The 23,613-nt window shown below is 38.6% G+C and overlaps 3 protein-coding genes and 1 long non-coding RNA gene across 11 annotated transcripts in view; 1 reads left to right on the top strand and 3 right to left on the bottom strand.

The window, feature by feature from the left end:
- Nucleotides 1-1,327: 1,327 nt before the first annotated feature.
- LOC131196170 (uncharacterized) lies at nt 1,328-4,309 on the bottom strand. Its single transcript, XR_009154649.1, has 2 exons — nt 4,212-4,309; nt 1,328-1,518 (listed from the first exon to the last, which is right to left on the bottom strand). It is a non-coding gene; the product is annotated as an uncharacterized LOC131196170 (long non-coding RNA).
- MRPS14 (mitochondrial ribosomal protein S14) lies at nt 4,284-7,452 on the top strand. The gene is made up of 3 exons (XM_058178643.1): nt 4,284-4,414; nt 5,474-5,632; nt 7,080-7,452. The coding sequence occupies exons 1-3, from the start codon at nt 4,340-4,342 to the stop codon at nt 7,260-7,262; spliced, it is 417 nt and encodes a 138-aa protein (XP_058034626.1). The 5' UTR covers nt 4,284-4,339; the 3' UTR covers nt 7,263-7,452.
- Nucleotides 7,453-10,368: 2,916 nt separating this feature from the next.
- CACYBP (calcyclin binding protein) lies at nt 10,369-18,417 on the bottom strand. Of its 2 annotated transcripts, XM_058178641.1 has the most exons (6): nt 18,247-18,417; nt 15,959-16,154; nt 13,692-13,788; nt 12,994-13,093; nt 12,021-12,115; nt 10,369-10,692 (listed from the first exon to the last, which is right to left on the bottom strand). In XM_058178641.1, exons 1-6 carry the CDS (start codon nt 18,370-18,372, stop codon nt 10,584-10,586), a joined length of 723 nt encoding a protein of 240 aa, XP_058034624.1. In that variant the 5' UTR covers nt 18,373-18,417; the 3' UTR covers nt 10,369-10,583. The 2 variants fall into 2 exon arrangements, with proteins under 2 accessions (XP_058034624.1, XP_058034625.1); XM_058178642.1 differs by lacking the exon at nt 18,247-18,417 and having other exon boundaries at nt 15,959-16,169.
- Nucleotides 18,418-22,034: 3,617 nt separating this feature from the next.
- The window catches only part of RABGAP1L (RAB GTPase activating protein 1 like), a 188,049-nt gene continuing 186,470 nt past the window's right edge, over nt 22,035-23,613 (bottom strand). For all 7 annotated transcript variants that reach the window (XM_058178630.1, XM_058178632.1, XM_058178631.1 and 4 more), the window contains one exon: nt 22,035-23,377. In XM_058178630.1, coding sequence (XP_058034613.1) covers nt 23,222-23,377 — 156 coding nt within the window. In that variant the 3' untranslated portion in view covers nt 22,035-23,221. The remainder of the gene's footprint in view (nt 23,378-23,613) is intronic.

Here is a 23,613-nt window from a genome sequence, read left to right as displayed (position 1 = left end):
AGTATGGAAAGGCAATAGCAATAGGTATCATATTACCCTATATAATTTGCTAATCATTAAAAGATATAAAGTAGTAGGCACAAATTTCACTGCCATTTGGTGGGAGTTCCAGTGCATTTCTTCACCTGTACCTAACTATGGTACATAACATCTCCCAGCAACCTCTTTTATTTATAAAATTTATTTGTTCTCCATCTTGTATCCAATGTCTTTAGGTGGAGTCCAGAGTCTTTACCTACCTTGTCTTCATGGTAGGTAGCTATTTTTCAATGGATTTTTCCATGGAGGAATCTGTTACACTTCACCAACTATTATGCCAGAGCTGCAATCAGGTGACCTAACGTTATCTATTAGCCACTTTAGGATGGTATATGTCCCTTAGCTCAGCTCTTGTCCCTCATTTGGATAGAAGGAAGATACCACATGATTCTGTCCTGTGAGTAGTATTCTTCGTATTTTTATTAATGATCAAAGTAGTAGATGGAAGGAATGCTTATCAAGTTTGCCAGTATAGATGGAATCTGGAGAAACAGTAACAACACAGACAACAAAACAACATGCAGAATGATTTTAGTAGATGAGGGAAATGGATGGATATTTCATGAAAATAAAAAAAGATTTTAATGTCTTATCCTAAAATGGTTTAGGAAGTATAATTGAGGGATAGCATTACAGCAACTGAAGTATGTAATTGGTTCAGAAGAAACAGCAATGCAGAAGAAAATTGCAAAATATCTACACATGCTTAAAAATGCAAAGGAATTATTTTACAAATGTTGAAAGCATCTAGGTTAAAGTATGGAAAGGCAATAGCAATAGGTATCATATTACCCTATATAATTTGCTAATCATTAAAAGATATAAAGTAGTAGGCACAAATTTCACTGCCATTTGGTGGGAGTTCCAGTGCATTTCTTCACCTGTACCTAACTATGGTACATAACATCTCCCAGCAACCTCTTTTATTTATAAAATTTATTTGTTCTCCATCTTGTATCCAATGTCTTTAGGTGGAGTCCAGAGTCTTTACCTACCTTGTCTTCATGGTAGGTAGCTATTTTTCAATGGATTTTTCCATGGAGGAATCTGTTACACTTCACCAACTATTATGCCAGAGCTGCAATCAGGTGACCTAACGTTATCTATTAGCCACTTTAGGATGGTATATGTCCCTTAGCTCAGCTCTTGTCCCTCATTTGGATAGAAGGAAGATACCACATGATTCTGTCCTGTGAGTAGTATTCTTCGTATTTTTATTAATGATCAAAGTAGTAGATGGAAGGAATGCTTATCAAGTTTGCCAACAGTAACAACACAGACAACAAAACAACATGCAGAATGATTTTAGTAGATGAGGGAAATGGATGGATATTTCATGAAAATAAAAACTTGTACATTTTAGGGAGGATGGGAATCAAACAGATATTGAATGGCAGCTATCTAGTTTAGTAATATTATGTGTGAATATATCCTGGAATATAAATGGATCACTAATTGAATCTCAGCCAGGTGACATACCTGAAAAAGAGACAAACACAATTTTAAGATGCATCAACACAAACTTTGTTTCCAAATGACAAGAAAGGTAGAAGATAAACATTTATCTGTTGCAGATTCTTTAATCTAAATTCCTGAACCAAATTGATTGGGCCTGATGACCTAAACAGCTCCCTAACTCTCATGATCTTGTGATTTAATGATTCTATTTTTGCCAGTGATGGAATTGAAATGATTGCACCAACCCATTAAAAATTCCCTCTTACATGTGAATACACACTACTTCAGCTATGTGAAGTTTAAAAGTCAGAAAACTGAGGTTATTGGCTATATAAAGACAAGGCTGATATAACAGCCCTTTTTTCAGTCACTAGCACCCCCTAAAGTACATTTTGATATTAGTGCCACAAGACTTAACCAATTTGAGGAAAGTCCTCTATCATCTGTATTCCTTGGAAAGAAGCAAATGTTCTGCTTTGGAAAAACTTATTCTATTGCAAAATACAATTAGCTGAAAAGGGAAGGAAGTAAAGTTTCATATATATTTAAATATAAGTGGCTGAACAGACACCACCTTGACAGCAGAATAACAAGGTTAATCATTTCTCTGATTATCAAGGCTTTCTCAGCCTCCTGAGCTGATCCTAAGGATGTCACTTCATCTACTTTCAAGAGGAACTGTGGCCAATACAATAAAGAATTTTACTGTCATGTAAAAGCTACTCAATTATTATCATATCCATTTTTGAGGAACATAGTTCATCAGACCCCTAAAATTTAATCCAAGAAATACACTCAAGTGACGGGAAGGAAATGGAAATGAGAATAGTGAAAATAATCTTCAGCTAACAAAAACAAAAAAGCAGTTAAATGTGACATAGATTCTTACACTGAATAGGTAGCTATGTTAAGAATTGTGAAGCTTCAGCCTTAGTTTTTTTATCTATGGGAAACAGTAACCTGAAAAACTCAAATCACCACTAATTTTTAATATTGTTATAATTGCAATTTGTCTTACTACTGGCTCATCAGGTATGTCCATCAGCTCCATAGAATAACAGTTTCCCAGCTATAAAAATCTTACTAGACTTCTCCTTTTAAAGTTTATAATTAGTTTTGTATAATCATTGTATTAATGTAATTATACTTTCCTAGTTAAACTTTATTTGGCCTTTAGTTTGATCTAGCAGTTACCTTCTCAATTCCCCATATCCAAGTGCTGAATTGTGTCAACTTCAAAAACAAGCATACAAACAAGAAATGCTAATCCAGAATTCCATTTATGTATTCTATTAGTACATCGTATTAACTCACAATTATATGATTCTAGATTTGCTTAATAAATCTAGCTGCTTGGCTTGAAAAAACACCCTGGATGGTTCTTGAAAAGTAGGCACCCACATTTAGTTTACCAGTGCGGTTGAATTTTGTGAATTCAGCTCCACTGAGATTTGTTATGGATTGGTCTCTAAATAAAAGCTTCCAAAGAAACAAAGCTTTTAGCCTGCTGCCACAAAAGTAGTCCTGTAACATCTGAACCACCAGGCAGCAATCTTAACACGCAATTATTTGGGAACACAAAGCGGGCTCAATCTATCTAGCCTTAAGGATGTAACTTAATCCTATCTATATGTTTGTGCAAGTTGTGGGTAATTTTGAGTAGTTCGGAGAACCGGTAGTAAAAATTCTGGCTGGCCTCACCCCCATCTATTCTCTGCCTCCCAAGTCCCAACTGATTGGGAGGAAATGGGGATTTTGCAGTATCCTTCCCCTGGAGTGGGGAGGGAATGGAGATTTTACAGTATCTTTCCCCTGCCACACCCAAGCCATGCACATCCACCAAACCATACCCACAGAACCAGTAGTAAAAAAAATTGAAACCCACCACTAAATATATATGGATTATATATATCCATATATAATTATATACAGTGTGTGTGTATCAGTGATGGGTGTCAAATTTTTTTACTACTGGTTCTGTGGGTGTGGCTTGGTGGGCGTGGCATGCCTTAGTGGGTACGGCTTGGTGGGGGTGGCAGGGGAAGGATACTGTAAAATCTCCATTCCCACCCCACTCCAGGGGAAGGTTACTGCAAAATCCCCATTTCCTCCCAATCAGCTGGGACTTCGGAGCCAGAGAATAGATGGGGGCGGAGCCAGTCAGAATTTTTACTACCGGTTCTCCGAACTACTCAAAATTTCCACTACCGGTTCTCCAGAACTGGTCAGAACCTGCTGAAACCCACCTCTAGTGAGTGAGTGAGTGAGTGAGTGTGTGTGTGTTTTCTGAGGTTTTCATGGGTGTTTGTATGTAGGTCTTTGGTTATTCGGGTTTTCTCCCGCGTAAAATTGGAAATGTCTTGGCGACGTTTCAACGAAGTCTCATTCGTCATCTTCAGGCTTCAGCTTCGTGCTTCTGGGAGCTGAAGCCTGAAGATGACGAATGAGACTTCGTCGAAATGTCGCCAAGACACTTCAAATTTTACGCGGGAGAAAACCCGAATAACCAAAGTCCTACATATATATATAAATATGTACATATATACACACGTACATACACACACACATACATATATAAACGCACGCATATATTACTATACACACACGGAGAGAGAGAGTCTATGGAAGTAGCAAAAGCTCCTACACTCATCTTTAAAAACGCTCAATTCATCACATCCCTATTTTGTTAAATTTTGCCGCCCATTCCCACAAACCTCGCTCGCTGCTTCCGCTCACCCACCTTCCTCCCCGTCGGCTTCCCTTCCCTTCACGCCTTTTCCGCCTTTGCAAGCCCTGGCAGGGTGAACTCAATACGGTCCTTCTGGCCCGTTGCGAGCAACGCATGCGCAGTTCAAATAACGTCGCTATAGGGAAGATGGCGGCGGCAGTTTGGGCGCTGCGTTCGGCTCTTCGGCAGGTGAGAGTCGCGGCCGGGAACGGCTGTTTTCTCTCTCGGCTGCTGTGCTCGTTGCGTCAACTTCGGCTTCTGCCCAGTGTTTCCCCCACCCGAACAGTCGCTCCGAGATAAGCCCAGCCTTAAAGTCTGGAATTTGGGGAGAATGAAACGCTATGCAGAAGCCTTGCCCCTGTCGACCTCCCGAGAGTCCTGTGGCAAAGCTGGCTGAGGGACTCTGGGAGTTGAAGTCCACAAGTCTTAAAGTTGCCAAGGTTGGAGACCCCTGCTGTGGCGGATTCGTGCTTTCCGCTAGAACTCGATGACGGAAGGTGCAGCGGAGAGGCTAAAACTAAGCGCTTCTCTGTAGACGTTTAGGTATTGCTGAAGTGCAATCGCTGCCACACCACATCATTGGCCATGGAGTCGTTAGTGGCAGCGGAACGACTTCTGAGGGTTCTGCGTGTAATGTTTAAGCTTTCTCTGCCTCTCCCACTTTTTGCTGATGAAGAAATTGTAGCAAATTGTTCTGTAAAACCCCTCTGCCCTTATATAACAGAATAAGAGTTGGAAGGGACCTTGGAGGCCTTCTAGTCCAGCCCCTTGCTGAAGCTGGAGACTCCTAGATCAGGGATCTCCAACCTTGGCAACTTTAAGACTTGTGGACTCTAACTCCCAGAATTCCTCAGCCAGCTTTGCTGGCTGAGGTATTCTGGGAGTTGAAGTCCACAAGTCTTAAAGTTGCCAAGGTTGGAGACCCCTGTCCTAGATCATTCCTTACAAGTGGCTGTCCGGTGTCTTCTCAAAAGCCTTCAGTTAATGAGTCCACAATTTCTGAAAGCAAGCCGGTTAATTGTTCTCACTGTTAGGGAATTTCTCCTTAGTTTTAGGTTGCTTCTCTCCTTGATTAGTTTCCATCCATTGTTTCTTGTCTTGCCTTCTTGTGTTTAGAAAAATAGGTTGACCAGTATAATTGCTTTGCTTTTTTAAAGATTTCAAACATTAATACTTGGCATCAGTCAAGATTTAGACAGGCATACTCATTTGCCTGAACAAAAGCTGATTGTAATTTCTTTTTATTAGTTCTTCCCCATGCCATGCGCTGGTCAAATAAGAGGTTATTATGTGGACTGGAGGATGGTACGTGACCTTAAGAGAAGGAAAATGGCTTTTGATTATGCAGATGAGAGATTACGGCTGAATTGCATTAGGAAAAATAGAATTTTGCCTAAAGAACTCCAGGTAAGCCGCATATTATTTTTGTCAAGGTATTATGAAGTGGAATAACAAGAAAACATGTTTGAAAACTTCTCTCATATGCTTTATTTTGGCCAATTAATAGTGAAAAACTAACATTAAAAATAGCATTAACATCACCAAGTGTTATTTAATATTTAATATAACCATAATCAAGAAACAGCCTATATCAGAGCCCCAGGCTTGATGGCAAATCTTAAGTTTGTAATGTTTTGTGAAAGATCAGCATGGTTGAGGCAAGTTTAATCTCTAGTGGGATGTTGTTCCAGGGGCTAGGCACCACAACAGCATCTCTTCCTGGGCACCAGGACCGGACAGTCCCTTGCAAATAAGTTTCAGAGCATGTCTCTTTTGCTGGATTCAACAGGACGGGTAGACACCTTGTGCATCTTAACACTAAATATATTTTCTATAATAATAATTTATAATATATAATCGTCTTAACACTAATTGTATTTATTGAGAATGTTATATGATGCCATTCTGTTAAAGAATCTCAAATGTTATTAAGATAGATTAGCTATGTTCAGACAGTTAAATTGTAATTCTTTGTTAAGTTTTAAAACTTATTTTCCTGCTTGAATTTTAATTACTAGTATCTTTTTAATAATAAGTCTAAGCACTGAAGAATTTATGCTTTTGAGTTGTGGTGCTGGAGAAGATTCTTGAGAGTCCCTTGGACTGCAAGGAGATCAAATTAGTCAATCCTAAAAGAAGTCAACCATGACTGCTCTTTGGAGGGACAGATACTGAAGCTGAAACTCAAATACTTTGGCCACCTAATGAAAAGAGAAAAGTTGGGATGTTGGGAAAGGTCGAAGGTAAAAGGAGACGGGGATGACAGAAGATGAGATGGTTAGATAGTGTCAACAACGCAATGAATATGAATTTAAGCAAATTCTGGGGAGATAGTGGAGGACAGAGGGTCTGGTGTGCTATGATCCATGGGATTTCAAGAAATCGGACATGACTTAGCAACTCAACAAAGCATCCTTTTTAATGTGTTTTTCTATTTAAGACATTTTAAAAGTTGGTATGTGTAGGCTATGAAAAATCCAAAATGTATTTTTTGTTGAGTAGCCATCTGTATATATAATTAGAAAATTCCATGCAAAAAGAATTTAATTATTCAGAGCTATCGTGGATATTTTTAATTGATAACAATAGTTCTACTTTCAATCTAATTCCTATTGGACTGGTTAACCAGTAGAAGGATTACAGGACCTCATATGAAGAATTCAGTGCATTTTTTTCAGGGAAGAGAATAAATAAAGATAAAAATCCAGATTCCTTACCATGTCAGTTTAGGATTGGCAATTCCAGTCGAAAACTATCTTTGAGATTCTTACCTCTCACTCCATGTGACATAATTGTGCACAACTTTGGTTAAGTATACGACGGGAATTTTATATTTTTTTAAAACTTGTTCCAGGAAATTACCGATAAGGAGATAGCTGATCTGCCCCGAGATAGTTGCCCTGTGCGGATCCACAATCGATGTGTTCTGACATCCCGACCTAGAGGTGTGAAAAGGAGATGGAGGCTCAGCCGAATTGTCTTCCGCCATCTGGCTGACCATGCCCAGCTCTCTGGGATACAGAGGGCGATGTGGTAACCTACAAGCAAGTAATCTCTTCAAACATGACCAAACTGTCCTAATTGAAAACTCCTGAATATGGAATGGAAGAATGAGAGATAGTGAATGTTAAGTATGTTGATAAGAATGTCAGTCTTATATTATGAAGATGTGAACCTACTCTTGCAGCTCTGGAGAAAACATGAAAAATAAACTCTGACAGATTTGACTCTGGTTCATTTCTTGCATTTGAAGTAATTTTTTAATTTTATCATTACATTTTTGAAAAATAACACTAGCCTAGTTTACATATCATAACTACTTATAATAATTTCCTGACTTTTATAACATAAGAATAAGACTTCAGAAAAGATAGGAGAGTTCTTGACAGAGTAGAATAGTATATGCATGGCCCAAAATAAGTGTTTAGAAAAATTGGGATTTAAGTTGAGAGTACAGGTTGAAAGTAATGTATACCAGTGCCTGTTCCTGCTCAGTTGGTGCACATCTCCACTGAACAGATATCTAGTCTATTTGAACTCTTCCCCCAGCAAAGGAGAATCCCCATTGGTTTTAGGCAGACTGTTCCATTGCTTAGCTACTGTTACTGCCAGAAAAATTTTCCCTCCCAACATTCTATTTAAAATTGTTGATCTTTCACCTGCTTTAATATGACACCCATAAATATTTGTAGACCTTTATGAAATCTTCCCCCACTCTTCCCTTTTTCAATATACCGGCAGTACATCTTAACTGTTCTTCATAGGGATTGGCTCAACCTTATTCTCAAAGCATTCCAGTGAATGTGTTCCAGCTTCTTTTTTATCCCTTTTATTGTGGTGCTCAGAAGTGTTCTATTTGCAGTTCAACCAATAGAGTACAGTGACATTATTTCTCCTGAGACCTGGAGTGAATGCTTCAGGAGTCCCATTAAGAAATCCCTTGATGTACTGTTGGTGGTCCCTGGTACACCTCGATTTTTCTCACCTGCAGTGCCAAATGAGGTCATAGAATCCAACTCTTCTGTAGAGGCCATCTAATCAAAATTGTCATTGTCCCTTTTGAACTATAATGCCTGCAGCTGAACACAGTCCTGCAAGTGGGACTTGACCTGGCCAGAGTAGTTTCTATAATCTGGACTCGGTGCTTATTAATGTACCCCAAGATAGCAATTTTCTTTTAAATAAAAGCCACACTGATGGCTTTTATTTATGGGCAGATTCTTTTCACATATATTTCCACCAAGTCAAGTCTCATGAATTTATTTTTTTGCCTTACATTTTTCCTATTCACATGAAAAAATTTGTTTTGCATGTTAAATTCCATCCTTATGCCTGCTGTTGAAAAACCTGTCTCTTTTTGAATTTTCTATCTAAGATATTAGCCACTCCTTCCAATTTGGTGTCATTTGCCAATTTTGTAAGTGTTTCTCAACTCCTTCCTCCAGGTGAATGATGAAAATGTAAGAAACAGCAGAGGTCCAGGATGGAGCCTTATAGCATTCCACTCAATGCTTCCCCAAGCTGCAGTGGAGCTATTAATCACTTGAGTGCAGTCATTAAGCCTGCTGTGAGTTCATCTAACAGTAGCGGCATTTAGCTTGTATCTTACCATTTTAATGAAGTGGAATGTCATGAGGCACTCTCTCAAAGGTTTTGCTAAGGTCTATGTACCGCTGTCTGATACACTAAAGTAATTATCACAAGAGATAGTCTAGTACAACCTGTGACAAGCCCATGCTGGTTCCTCTTAATTGTACCACATCTAGCCTATCTGATAAGCATGCTGCCTGATCATCTGTTCAAAGACCTTACCAGTATAGATGTCAAGCAGGCAGATCTAATTTTTTGAGTTCTCCTTCACCCTGCATGTCCTTTTAAAGAGCTTTGCATGTAGCAGTGCTGGCTTCAGATTTTTCTTGTTTTTCCTCATAGGAATTGTTTGCAATTGTTATCTTTATAATCTCATTTCATAGCTTTTCCCATTCTTCCTGAATACATCACAGGGATTTTAAACCAGTCAATCTAGCTTCCTCTGTGTTTGTCAAAATCGGTTCTTTTGAAGACAGGTGCTATAGATTTGACATTTCTCAGCTCCTCCTACCCAACTCACCCTCTTCCCAGCCACTGGCACTGGTATATACAGTAGGTCAAAATGAAAGCATATGGATCTTCTTGTCAGATAGGAAATCAATTTTATATAATGTAGCTAATTTTTGTGTAGCAACTATCTAAATTTGTGGACAGATAGAGCAAATACATTGAAAAATCTTTTTAATCATTACTGTCATTAAGCTGAACTCTTTTCCTCTAATTAAAACCACCCATCAGTTTCTCAGCCTAATAATATTGCAGTAATTTCCCATTTGTTGACTGAGTCAAACTACTAGTTTTAGCTGCGTTTTAGTTTTAGCCTTTAAGAATAAACTCTTATATAATATTTGTTGTATAGTATACTAGATCCAAATGTTCAAGCTCACATAAATTTGGTATTAACTAGTTTGTATTCGTTCTTCTATTGCATTGTGTTTGTCTGGTTGCTGTTTTAATCTAGTGATTAACTAAATGAACACATGACAGGTTTTTATATTTATCATAATTGTACATAATTGATAAGCCTGACCCACAATTCTAATCAATTGCTTTCAGTAAAACAACTCTTAGGTTTAGTTACCTGAAAAGAAATCTGGTAGCCTTAATGAATTCAGCATCTCTGAATTTGAAGAATGCGCAGCCCTATTGTTCGTTATGCTCAGCAGTTTCCTTGACAATAACTTTGAGAATTTGTACCGTTCCTACAGAAATATGTTATTCTTTAGATATTCTATTACCTATTAGTCAATCACTATTCAATAATACTCCTTTCAGAACATAAACTACAACATCTGAGAAAGATCAACTGATCACCTTGCTTCATATCTAAGCATACCACTTAATTGTGATGCAATACATTTCCCTAAGCTTTTTGTTCTCAAAAACTGAAGGTTTCCTTTCTAAGCTAACCTCATCTGAGGAATCAGTATTTCAACTTTTGAGAGACTGCAATCATTTATTTACTGTTATTCATCATTGTGCACTTGAATATATATACCAGTCTGGGAATTGCCAAGATGTGTTGGAAGGACAAACATTTAAGGAGACAGAGAAGTTTTACAGCATATTTTATTTCCCATCTCCAATCTGAAACATACATATCTTGGCTTTGAAGATGGTTATATAAAAAGCGCATGTTCTCTGAACAGAATATTGCAGCAGAACCTCCATAAATCAAATGTATATTAAATTAGCAAGCACAGTCTTCAACACTTGTTCAAATGTCTAATGGCAAATCATCTTTGGATTGTTTTTCTCGGATTTCCACTCATGCTTTGTTAATTGTTCTCTTCATCTCATCATCTCCTTCTGCATACATCTTTTTCAGTAGATTCATCAGTCCTTCACTGGGGTCAGATGTATCATAGGAAGCTTTCCTAAAGGATGTATGTGGACAGGAAATTATGCTGTTATGTAGAGTTTGGTACATTCCATAACGAGCTGAATGCCCAAATATTTAACATTCTAATATGGTCTGTGATTTATTTATTTATCTATCATCTCTCTATCTCTCTCTGTTGTCTGTATGTGTATGTATATGTATATGTGTGTCAGTCCTGGAAGACATCTTTTACTTTGGATCTTCAAGGTTGCCACATTTAGTGCCTGGGAAACTGGAAGGGGGGATTGTAAGGAGTTGGAGAGATATATAGCCATAACAACATTCTTTTCTTTGAGAGACAAGGACATTCTGCCCTGCATCTGGAGTGGTGTGATTGGGAGGCATCTCCAGTTGGGACAGTGCATTGATTGGACCATGTGATGGGCATGTCTTGCACTTGCTGGGACAGGGACTTGCACTTCCTTTTGGGTGGGGAAAACCTGGAAGCTTTCAGATTTGGGTTTTCCCAGATGTGCCAATATGACATCTCTAATAAAATGGAACTTTGAGGAACTTCTAGCCTTAAAATCGTCTTTCGTTGGGGGTATTACTTGGAACCCTGAGTGTGTTTGTGTTTGTGTGTGTGTGTGTGTGTGTATTCTTTTGAGAGCGGGCATCAGAATTTCATTTTTTAATCTGTGCCAGTGTGTTCACAGAAAAAGGGGCAATAAAGCTTATTTTGAGCACCTTTGCCTGATACTGAATTTGATATTTGAAAAAATAATTTGATTAAAACAAACATGGAGTTTAAATACAAAGCCTATATTATTTTTCAATGCCCAACTTGTTTTTTCTCACAAATCTTCCAAAACCAAACTAATGCAATAGTTCTGTAGATCTAGTAATATACAATAATTCATATTCATTCAGTAAAATTAAAAAGTTAAGTTCATTAAACTGTTTTCTGTACATTGTAATATACCAAAAGCTGCTAAAATACAACCAATGATAATTTAAATATCTAATTATAGTTTTCATTTCAGAGCAGAGTTCCAAGATGTTATCATGTATCACTCTGATATTCAATATAGCATTCAGTATAAAAATTGCCAGGTATAAAAGGTTTCCGTTTTTTCGGTGAACATGTTTCAGCAACTAGCCATAAAATGCAATTTCTATAGAAATCTGTATTATTATTTTCCCATAAAGTTTAAGATCCATAGTGAGCAAGAACAGGATAAGTATAAATACTTCAAATCTGTTCAAGCTCCATTTACTACATGGATTAAAGAAATCTTGGTTTATTGAATTTTAGCTTGCAAATCTTTTTCAATAGTAACAGCAATATCATACTGTTGGAACAAGCAGATGATGTACACTTACTCTTTTTCCTTAGTTTCTTTTTCAACCTGCGTTAGGCACTCCCATTTTTCTTCTTGCTGCTTCTTACATAATATCAAGATCATATCTGTTTTGATCTGTAAGGAGGAAGAAAGCAGAGTTCAAAATAATGCAAGAAGCCAGAATTACCAGAAAGGAACTGATTTGGATTATTTTCAAAACCCAATGTAGATATATTAAATTATTTAAAATAACACACTTACTTTTGTAATCTAATCTTGTAGAATGTTTTTTTAAAAACCCAGAGCTTAAGAATTTTAAATCATAAATGCTGTTCATGAAATTCAAAACCACGTGTTACTTATCTTCCTAAGATTCCCTTCTATATCTGTCACCGAATTTAATAATTGCAACATGAAAGCATTAGCTACGAGTCTCCATATGTGATGACACTGGATTGATAAAGTTGTTCTAGGCAGAAGAGATTTCCTATTTTCAAATCTGAGACTACATTTTCTAAGAACTCTGAACCTCAATGTGACACGAACATTTTAGATTTTTTTTACACCTTTCCAAGGTGAAGAAAAGTGCGAAGGGAAGCAGTGCTCCAAGATAAGATTCATCAGTTCACTCAGAATTAGGCCTATGATATTTAGCAGCTGGTTCCCCTTACTCAGGACTAAGAAAAATAGAAATGCTCTTTGCAAATAAGAACTGAAAAGACAACTGCCTAAATAAATCTACCAAAGTTAAAGGCCATCTAGTGATAAAGCTAATTTATAGGAAGACACCAGAAAGCAGAAACCAATTTAAAGGCGGGGTTTTGCGTCATAATAAAGCTTGGTTTCTTTAACCATTAATCATTGTATAAATGTATAAATCATAAATGCCAAGCTCACACACCATATTAAGCCAAAAACAAACAAAATATTTTATGAATAAATGTAATGAGTAGAAAGCCAGCCAAAGCATTTGTATGAACAGTATTAAAATTGGCTACCTCAGATATACTGACCTTCCATGAGCTGCTTTTAGCTAAGATTGGTTTCAGAAGGTTGTTGAACGTCATTGTGTAATTTTTGTTATTTAAATTTTTCACCAGCAGATGAAATGAACTAAAAGGATAAGAAATTGAATCAGAATTTTCTAATAAACCACATCAAATAAACATCAAGAAGAAGCCACCTTAATAGGAAAAAGGGAGAAAAAGCTGTAGGTTCATTTGGGCCTAAAATTTAATATAGCTGAGTGTTTGAAAAAGGTTTGTTAAATATGGATGGATAAGACCCTGGCAAGGATTGCATTGCTTTAAGATGTCAACTTGAATGACAGCCACGCATTTAAGTTGTTTTATATATAATGGATCTATCAGAAATAAATTAAAAACAGTTTTGAATAACCTAGTATCAAAGGGGACACGATCCTGGTCTTGAACAGATTATCTCATTTCTTCCAGTCTTGTATAATGGTTTTTGTTAATGAGCCAGTATACCTTTAAGACAGAGATTATCTTTTTTCCTTTTTATAAATGTTGGAAGAAGCAGCAGGTATAACATGCTATCATTTCTGTAAAATGGTAACTTGGGAACAGAAGTCATTTCTTCTTTCTATATAAGAAGGATCATTTTCCTCATCTTTTTGAGACTCTGTGAAAGCCAGCAGCAGTAGCAACAGCACAAGATGCTGCTTACACCTATCAAAAACAAAACCTACCTTTCTGTAAAGTGCACCTGAATATTCTCAGCTGGCAGATGTTGAACACCACTTAATGTGACATAGATTTTCACAAATTTATCAGACTGATCCCATGCTAAAGGAATGAAAAGAAAGCATTTTGGATATTAAAAAGCGAATACCAATTTTAAATAAATCGTAACTTTTCAATACGTTTATGTATAATTTGATTTATATGCCACCCATCCCATCTAGATCTCGTATCTAAATCAAGTTCTTCATTTTAATTCTGAAACAAGCTTTAAAAATCCTATTAGGCATGAAAATAAAGATTAGAAAAATAACTGCTACCCTACCCACAGAAATAGGATTTCTGTGAAGAGATTGTTTTTTTCAATTAAGGTTAAGGTTACTCTACAAAATGAATCACAGCCCAGAACCTATTAAAAAATTGAATAGCTCACATCACGTTTAAACAGACTCTCTGGACCTATCCTGTTCCTTCCATATCTATCAGAAAACATGTTTTTATATACCTGCATTTAACAATTCTCACATTTGAGCTGATGATTTAATTAGCCAGTCAATATAGTCAAGACATATAGCGCTTTGTGAGCTGCATTGGCTTGCAGAAGATTTCAAGGTTCAATTCAAATAATTTAACATTTAGCATTTCTAAGGACAAAGTATCAAAAAGCATAAATTCCACATGTGATTATTTTTCTGTAGGACACTCATTTTGGAAGACCTTCCAGTTAACTCCCTTTTCCCACACTGAAACTATCAAAAGCAGACTCATGGATGGGTCACAGTACTGACAACCTATTCACTCATATACTTTACTCTTTACTAATCCTTACAAACTGGAAAAGGTCAATTTCAGGTTAATTTACAAGAAAGATAAAATGGATCCAGCAAATTATTACACAACTGTTCACCTAAGCATAACAAGTAGATCATAATCAAATTATATTTATTGGACATAACCCAACTGACTGATGCAGGACAACATTCGGCCACTGTATTGTGTCCCCCCCTCTACTGGAAAAATATTCTAGCCATTCTATAACATAATTTTTATCAATTTAAAATCAGCATTTGATTCAATACTTAGAAATAGAGTAAAACTGACATCTAAAGTTATTGACTCTTAGCTTCTCCCCTTTGACTGTGAAGACTGCATTTCTCAATGCAGGTTAGATATACCTCTAGTATTTCAGTTACTTTTCTGTCCTAAATCTAATTTAAAAAGGATTTAAGATTACTAGCTTGCTTCAAAATTTTTGTATCCACTCTGTATTTCAAGCTCTGACAAAAACAGAATTCCATTCTCAAAAGCATGTTTCAGTTCTTTTTTATAGTGACAAAACAACCCTATCTACCACACAAATAGGCTTATATGGAGCCTCCAAACCCTTTCCTCATACAAATAGTTACAAAGCTTTGTCATCAGCTTTGCCCAAACAAAAGTAGTGGTTTTCATTTACAAGATTTGCACGTTGGACAACTGTTGGAATATTTTTTTAATACAGAACACATCAAGGCATTTAAATATTTGGAAGTATATCCTAAACATAAGCCTTGGGGGAAAGCCAATAATGCTACCACACATCTGGCTTTTAAGATTACAAAATCTTACAACCTACCTTTTCTATTATATACAGTATTCTCACTACATTGTCAATAGGGAAGTATTTATAACTATTTATTTATTTATTTATTGTTTCAATTTCTATACCGCCCTTCTCCCAAAGGACTCAGGGCGGTTTACAGCCAAAGTAAAGACAGTTAGTACAATTTTTAGGACCAGTTTAAAACTATGGTCATATATGCTCAATTCTAAACTCAGTAATATGCATTATATTATACATAAATGTTACATGGTTTTTGCTTCATTTGTTCTACATTTACTGGTCAGAGAAGCTAATACTGGAAGCAAACTTGAATTGTATCACTGTTCTTAAACAATAGGAATTAGCAGCTCCATGAAGCTGAATACTACAAAGAATTTTCATTTACTTATATGTTCACAAAATACACCACATTACATGTAATCCTGCCTATGACATATGCAATATTTTCTTAATGCTCCTATAGAAATACACAACCAACTTTTTCAATGTATGCTAGCTTGTGATCTTTCTAGTGTGCAGGGTCTGCTTACTAGCTTGTGATACATGGGTGAAATAAATGCTGGATACTGGAAGTTATAAATAGATGTTTATGCAGCTTTTTGTAGTACTGTGATGCCTACACTATTTCTTTCTACTGCATTCTGTAATGAGGGAAAAGAAATCCATTTCTACCATAATTGTTGATTTTCACTGTATATCCAGTGACTGTTGGTTTTTCTTCTTCAGATCCTTCAGCTTTTAGCTTGAGCGGCTGCCAATTCTTGATTTCCCTCTCTATTTTGTTTTTTTCTGCCAGCAAAAGGTCATGCACTCTCTTCCTTGTTGTCATTTTCAAAAGCTCCTTCACTTCTTCCAAATCTTTTTGTAGCTGTGCAGAATACATTGAGTATACAAATTAATTAGCATTTCTATCAAATGTTCTATCGACATCTGCTTGAGGGGCAAGCTTATAAAAAGTTAACAATAAAGAGCAAACCACAGAGACAAACTAGGCCAGGGGTCTCCAACTTTGGCAACTTTAAGCCTGGAGGACTTCAACTCCCAGAATCCCCCAGCCAGCAAAGCTGGCTGGGGAATTCTGGGAGTTGAAGTCCTCCAGGCTTAAAATTGCCAAGGTTGGAGACTCCTGAACTAGGCTACTGACATTTAGAAAGAGTTACAAGAGCATTCTAGTTGCTTAAATGGAGCACAGCAACCTTGACTATTGTCTTGTAAAAAGAGAATTTACCCACAGAATGAAAGGCTGACTATGACAAGGAGATGAAGTGCTTTACGCTCACCTAAAACTTCAACCAGAGAGCCCACTTTGGTGTAGTGGTTAAGGCACCAGGCTGATTTAGACATGAAGCCAGACAGAACTCTTTCAGCCCCAGGAAGGAGCCTCTGGCTAATCACTTCAGAAAAACCTTGCCAAGAATACTCGTCCAGGCAGTGGCCAGGAGTCAAGGCTGACTGAAGGGGGCGGGGGAGTTAATAAAAATAATAATTTCGAACTAGAAGCATTCTGGTTCTATCATCTATATAAATCGTATAAATTCTCGTGGGGCCACCTCTGCGCAAGACCTCTGAGCATAGGTCTGCCAGGGGCTGAGCACTCAGGGTGAGCAGTTCTGTGAAGGGAGATTTTCTGGTTTTCAGGGAGTCCCTTTAATTGGCTTTCTCTATGAATTTATTTTATTTATTTATTTTATTTGATTTTTATACCGCCCTTCTCCCGAAGGACTCAGGGCGGTGTACAGCCAAATAAAAAAAAGCACAATATATACATTAAAACAAGACTAAAACAAAACATATTACAAGATGTTCAAAAATTTAAAACAATTTAAAACCCTAAAATATAAATAACCCGTTAAAATTTAGTAAAACATCTAAGCCAGTCCCGCTTGAATAAATAGGTGCGTTTTCAGCTCACGGCGAAAAGTCCGAAGATCAGGCACTTGACGTAAACCAGGGGGAAGTTCGTTCCAAAGCGTAGGAGCTCCTACAGAGAAGGCCCTACCCCTGGGGGCCACCAGCCGACATTGTCTGGCGGACGGCACCCTGAGAAGGCCCTCTCTGTGTGAGCGTACGGGTCGGTGGAAGGCATAGGGTAACAGCAGGCGGTCCCGTAAATACCCGGGCCCTAAGCCATGGAGCGCTTTAAAGGTGGTAACCAGAATCTTAAAGCGCACCCGAAAGACCACAGGAAGCCAGTGCAAACTGCGCAGGATTGGTGTTACATGGGAGCAACGGGTTGCTCCCACTATTACCCGCGCAGCTGCATTCTGGACTAACTGCAGCCTCCGGGTGCACCTCAAGGGCAGCCCCATGTAGAGAGCATTGCAATAATCCAAACGGGATTATTGCAATGAAGGAAGAGGAGGGGGGTCTTTTGACAGACAGTGTTGAAGCCTGCCTCCCCATTCCTTTCCTCTTGTCAAGCCACCTTGCAGGAGGGATTGCCAGGCACCTGGTGGCAGACAGACCTCTGAGCCGTCTGTCTCCCACTTTATTGCAAGAGTTTCTCTGGGGTCACGCCTGGCCTCTGAGAAATGCCAGTTCAGCTCAGTCATTTTGGGTTTTAACTGATTTTGACAAAAGCACTAAAGAGGTTGCCAGGTCTTGTAGATCCAGGGCCCCCTTTCCGTTGAAAGCAGGGAGGGCTGCTCTCCTGGGCAGTGCCCTTTCAGTCAAGGGTCACCCTTGCTTCCCCTTGGCTCCCGAGAGGCCCCATAGCAAAATGTGGACATGGAGAAAACTGCCAGCGTTTTTCTCTTGCTTGCAGTCGAATGAAAGCATCCCAAGCCCTGCTAGTGGCCGCCCCTAAACTCGACCTCCAAGATAACCGGGCCCCGCCACCCCGGACCGGCCGAGACCAGCGGAGGGTTGCTGCCGCTCTCCATCCCGCCAGCTCGGATCTGGGTCTCCCTGCAGGGACAGAACTGCTTCCCTTTCTCCCCCGCCCCCCCTCCTCTTCTCACCTCCTCCATGTCTGCGCCGAGCACCGGCTTATTTGATGGTGAACTTCTATTCCGGGTCAGGAGTTGGCGCAGGCGCGGAGATTCCCCTCTCGAACTTTCCCGACGATTCTGCCCGGCCTCCCGCATTCGTCGGTATTTGTCTGCTCGCCCAGCCAATAACGGGGCATCTTCCTAACGGAAGCGGAAGAAACGCGAGTTTAGCAACGAAGAGCTAGAAAGGTAAACATAAATCTCTGTCTTTCCTGTACAGCTTCCGGGTTGATTGAAACGTAGAGCTATTTAAATTAGGGGTCTCCAACCTTGGTCCTTTTAAGACTTGTGGACTTCAACTCCCAGAGCTTTGCTGGCTGAGGAATTCTGGGAATTGAAGTCCACAAGTCTTAAAGGGACCAAGGTTGGAGACCCCCTGATTTAAACGGGTGATAGAGATGAACTCTGAAGATTCCTATCTTGCTTTCAAAAAAATAATAATAGGTGTACCGAATAAGTGTACCAGCATTCGAGATCAGCGGAAGACATCCTGTCACCACAAGAATCAAAGAATGTTGTCACAAGAATCATCCATACCTCGTTAAAATTAGGGCAGCAACTTCGGAGCAACGAACAAAAGAATGCTTACCTATATTAGGGGTCTCCAACCTTGGTCCCTTTAAGATTTGTGGACTTCAATTCCCAGAGTTCCTCAGCCAGCTTTGCTGGCTGAGGGACTCTGGGAGTTGAAGTCCACAAGTCTTAAAGGGACCAAGGTTGGAGACCCCTAACCTGTATGAAGCAGAGGCCACCTACTTCTCTACACACCACAGGCCTCAAGCATCATCATTTTATTTATTTATTTATTTAGTTTTGTCGCACAGTATATATAAGCATAAGCATGTAATAACTATACAATATATAAGCATATATAAAAGTATGAGTATGTAATAACTATATTAATTGGATATAATGAAAGGAAACAATAGGACAGGAACCATAGGCATGCTTGTGCTCTTATGCACGCCCCTTATAGACCTCTTAGGAATGGGGTAAGGTCAATAGTAGACAGTTTTTGGTTGAAGCTTTGGGGATTTTGGGAAGAGACCACAGGGTCAGGTAGTGTATTCCAAGCATTAACAACTCTGTTACTGAAGTCATATTTTCTGCAATCAAGATTGGAGCGGTTAACATTAAGCTTAGATCTATTGTGTGTTCAAGTGTTGTTGGAATGGAAGCTGAAGTAGTCTTCGACAGGAAGGACATTGTAATAGATGATTTTATGAGTTAAACTCAGATCATGTCGAAGGCGGCGGAGTTCTAAATTTTTTAAGCCCAGGATTTCAAGTCTGGTGGCATAATGTATTTTGTTGTATTCAGTGGAGTGGAGAACTCTTCTTGTAAAATATTTCTGGACACGTTCAATTGCATTGATGTCAGAAATGTGGTATGGGTTCCAGATAGTCGAGCTGTATTCAAGAATTGGTCTAGCAAATGTTTTATATGCTCTGGTTAGTAGTGTAGTGTTTTTGGAGAAGAAGCTACGCAAGATTAGGTTTACAACCCTTAAAGTCTTTTTGCATACCAATCATATCATACCAATGCCAGGGCACTGTCTCCCCTCCTCAACAGTATGGCACAAGCTGGCCTAAGGCAGAAGCACCAGACAGGTATGATTACACACCACACTCACTGTGCCATACCGCAATGCCATATAGCAGTGTGCCACTACCTTACCCATCCGCAAACCAATCCACCTCAGATCTTGCCAAGTTCCTTGCTAAATGTGACCTGATCACCAAAGGACTTGGGAGGTTCCACGATTGACCAGAAAGTTACAGAGCCTGGTGATCATCCTTCCAAAGTACAATAAGGGATCTAGGTTTATCATACACTGTGGAGATGGACCTCTTAATCCAATGTCTTGGGAAAGACACAAGTGTGCAGCACAGTCAGCACAGTAGGAGGATCAGGGACATTAACATAAAATGCCTGGAAACTGGTCTTAAGATGATCTGGGAAAGATTAGAGGACTGTCATGGCTCAGCAAAGGCAATTGAAGATGCCTTAAGAAAGTTGACAATTTACCTAAGAAAACCAGCAGGGGGTACCAAAAGCTAGAGAACTAAAGGATTTGTTGCAAGAGCTACAAGCTGCCAAAGCAAAGGGTGACCTGCCACGCCTCTCTTGGACACGACCAGGGGGAATAAACTCAGTTTTGAAAGTACCTCCTGACTGACAACAAAAGTGGGCTACATACAGGTTCACGCATAAGACAAAATCCAAGCTGCCATTTCCACTATAGAGTGTGTTTGTAGACTTTGTCTCAGAAAACGAAGGTCATGAATGATCCTGGTTTTGACCTCACACTGGCATACACCGAACCTCTTGATTCCAAGCTGAACAGGTCACCAGTGGCAGTGCATACAACTAATATCTCCTCATCAGATTCTTCTTACAGATCACCAAAATCCTCTCACCCAGAGGGCAAAAGCGGAGACCCCGAGAAGCTATGCCCTCTACACAAGAAGCCACATACTTTCCTGAAATGTAAAGCCTTCAGAGAGAAGTCTCTAGAGGACCATAAAGCCTTCCTAAAAGGTAATCACATCTGCTTCAGGTGCTGCTCATCCGTGTCATAACTTGCAAGGACTGTACAGTTAGTGTATTATGCACGGAGTGCAAAAGCACAGACCACAGCATAGCATTACATCCCAGCCAAACTCCTTGGACCAACAAGACAGCTGATGATGCCAACGGGCAGGGCAGGGAGCAGAAGAACATTGTTTCAAACATGCCAGTTCAAACTTTGCATACCTCTCAGTGTACGGAGGTATGCAAAGATCCTGCAGGTGGCAGGTTTGCTCAAAAATCTGTCTAGTGAAAGTGTATCCAAAGGACCAGAGGAACAAGGCCTTCAAAATGTCTGCTATTCTAGTGTCTGCTAACAAGGAACAGGTGTTTAAGCGGTTTGTCTCTCAGATGCAATTTCCTGAGAAAATCAGAAATGAGAGGTCACTTCTTTGCCTTCATGGGAAAGATACTTGAAAACAATTGTTTTGAATTAGCCCCTGCACTTAAAGACAATGAGGAATATTGGTATCTGCCCATATTTGGGACATACCATCCTAAGAAAACAGACCAGATTAGTGGTGTTTGACTCCAGCTGTAAGCCCTATCCTAGTTTGGACGTTTATGCCCAGACAGCATGCTGTTCAGATAGACATGGAATTTTTTGTTTTTAATGAAAAAGTGTACCAATAAAACATATTAAAAAAAAAAAAGAATTGATAGAGGCCTTTCCCACTGAAGACCACTCTGGACTTGGATTCCGATTTTCAAAAGATGGAATGATCTTAAGATTCCTCTTGAGTCAAACCTCAATGTGTTGCCAACCTCCCAGTATCACTAATGCAACACTGCAATTCAAGCATTTGAACTGGGCCTATTGAACTATCTATCTAAAAGGGGCTCCAAAATTCCTTAGGACCCAGAGGTATTTTTTTTCAGATCACCACAGCCAATAATTTTAGTTAATTCATACTTATTTCTAAACCTTAAAGCGGTTGGCTTATAACATGGATATTTCAGGTTCATGTAGAAATGAAAACACCCAATCTTGTATTAGACACAAAAAGGCCCAACCAGATTCTAGCTTGGCAGTGAGCACCTCAGATCACTTGAGACAGAAAGTCAGCAACAGTTAACTGGCATTAGCAGTTCCTTTACCAGATCTCAGTTATCATGGGGGAGGCAAACTTTATGGTAGTCTTTAGAGTTCATATTTGCAAATTATATCTAACAAAGAAGCACAGAACCAGCATAGTTAAACTTTATTTTACAGAACTGACTAAAAGTCTATTGCATTAATTTGGATTAAAATGAATAGAACCTTGAAACGTTTTTTCATAGCATGAAAACCAAATACACAACTAATAATTTGGTGGTGATGTTAACCTGCAAGATACTATTATGCACATTATATATAATTTTTAAAAATCCATCAATTTAAGCAATTTAATTCTCCATGAAATAAGCAATTTTATAAACATTTTATGTTCAATTCAAAAATGTAACAAATGCTTTTTTGCACTTTAGAAAGATACAAAACAAGTATGATTTCTAGAGAGACACAGGAATCATTTCAAAAATTGCTCTACCAATCATAAATTAGCTTTTCTTTATGCATTTTGGACAAGTTTTACCATGAATACTTTCTGTCTCCAGTACAAACCCTATTAATATTAATGGAAACAGTGCAAGAGCACCAAGGGTGCAATCCCCCATTAAAATTTACCTATTTTATTTTGTTCATTTGAAAGGTCACTGCTCATAAAAAGTTTTGTTAGATTATGCCCATAATCTGCAGATTGGCAAAAGGTACGGTATTGGGGTGGGGAGAGTAGTGGCAATATATAAGTAAATTATGGAAATCTTAAAGGCAACATATGAAAAGAAACATGCTTTTTCTGCATGTTCTTATTTAGTAACTTATTTGTTTCTCTTTTTTTTTTGAATTTGTTTTCCCATTTATATTGTTAATGTAGCCTGAGAGTCAAACCTTAAAATAACAGCTGCATTTTTTGCCAGGAGGAATGAGAGATGTAAAGTTGTTCTGAGATATCAGCAAACCATGACATTCTGACAAATTACACCTTGCTCTTTTCTTCTTTTGAAAGATTTAAAAAATATAAATAATTTTAGCAATGTATGGAACAAGTAGTTCTAAATAATCCATGTTTCAACATCTAGGTCTACAAAATGACATGTAAAATATGACAGAATTGAGATGGGGCTTCCATCAAGGCAGTATTCCACATGAAACAGAACCGTTATAGAACTTCCCTCTGTAAGGGCCACATTAAAACAAATGAAAGACACAGAAGGAATTGGTTTCCCAGCTGGGTCCCCTGCCTTCCCCTTTGAACAAGTTCTCTGGAAGAACTGCCAAGGGGCTTCAGCTGATTTAGTCCATTGTGCTCTTTTGCATGGGGTGCAGCTGGAACTATGTGCTGCCTTCTTTAGGTGATGATGAGAGTTGAGGCTGCTGTAGAGGCTGTGTGCCTGTTGCTGTTTTGATAGAGTTCAAAGTTTTGCTGAACCAAGAGTTTTTGGCAGTTTGAATTTCACTCATAAGTGCTCCTCTCTGGTGTTCCAGTTCCTAAGGAAAGAGATGAATTAAGTGGTGATAAAGGAATGATTTAATATAGCAGAATAATCTGAGTTGGCATGAAGAACAAATGTAAATAAAAATAGCATGCCTAACATGTGCCCCTCCTGATGCAACTCCCATTATCCTTCTCTGTTGGCCACACTGGCTAGGGATGAGTTCCAAATTCAGAGTGAATTTCACCTCAACCTATCTCACAAGAATATTGAGGTGATAAGATAAAAGGA

Source organism: Ahaetulla prasina, chromosome 3 (genome assembly GCF_028640845.1).
Source record: "Ahaetulla prasina isolate Xishuangbanna chromosome 3, ASM2864084v1, whole genome shotgun sequence".
Taxonomy (NCBI): Eukaryota; Metazoa; Chordata; class Lepidosauria; order Squamata; family Colubridae; genus Ahaetulla; species Ahaetulla prasina.
This window is presented reverse-complemented; position numbering and strand designations above follow the sequence as displayed.

What these genes read in the sequence shown, in the direction of transcription:
- MRPS14 (XM_058178643.1), top strand. Translation starts at nt 4,340, where the DNA reads ATGCGCAGTTCAAATAACGTCGCTATAGGGAAGATGGCGGCGGCAGTT. An exon ending in TGCGTTCGGCTCTTCGGCAG is followed by an intron (nt 4,415 to 5,473) that starts GTGAGAGTCGCG and finishes TCTTTTTATTAG; the next exon opens with TTCTTCCCCATGCCATGCGC. An exon ending in TTTTGCCTAAAGAACTCCAG is followed by an intron (nt 5,633 to 7,079) that starts GTAAGCCGCATA and finishes AACTTGTTCCAG; the next exon opens with GAAATTACCGATAAGGAGAT.
- CACYBP (XM_058178641.1), bottom strand. Translation starts at nt 18,372, where the DNA reads ATGCGGGAGGCCGGGCAGAATCGTCGGGAAAGTTCGAGAGGGGAATCT. An exon ending in AGTGAAAATCAACAATTATG is followed by an intron (nt 13,789 to 15,958) that starts GTAGAAATGGAT and finishes TCATTCCTTTAG; the next exon opens with CATGGGATCAGTCTGATAAA. An exon ending in CAGGTGCACTTTACAGAAAG is followed by an intron (nt 13,094 to 13,691) that starts GTAGGTTTTGTT and finishes TTATCCTTTTAG; the next exon opens with TTCATTTCATCTGCTGGTGA.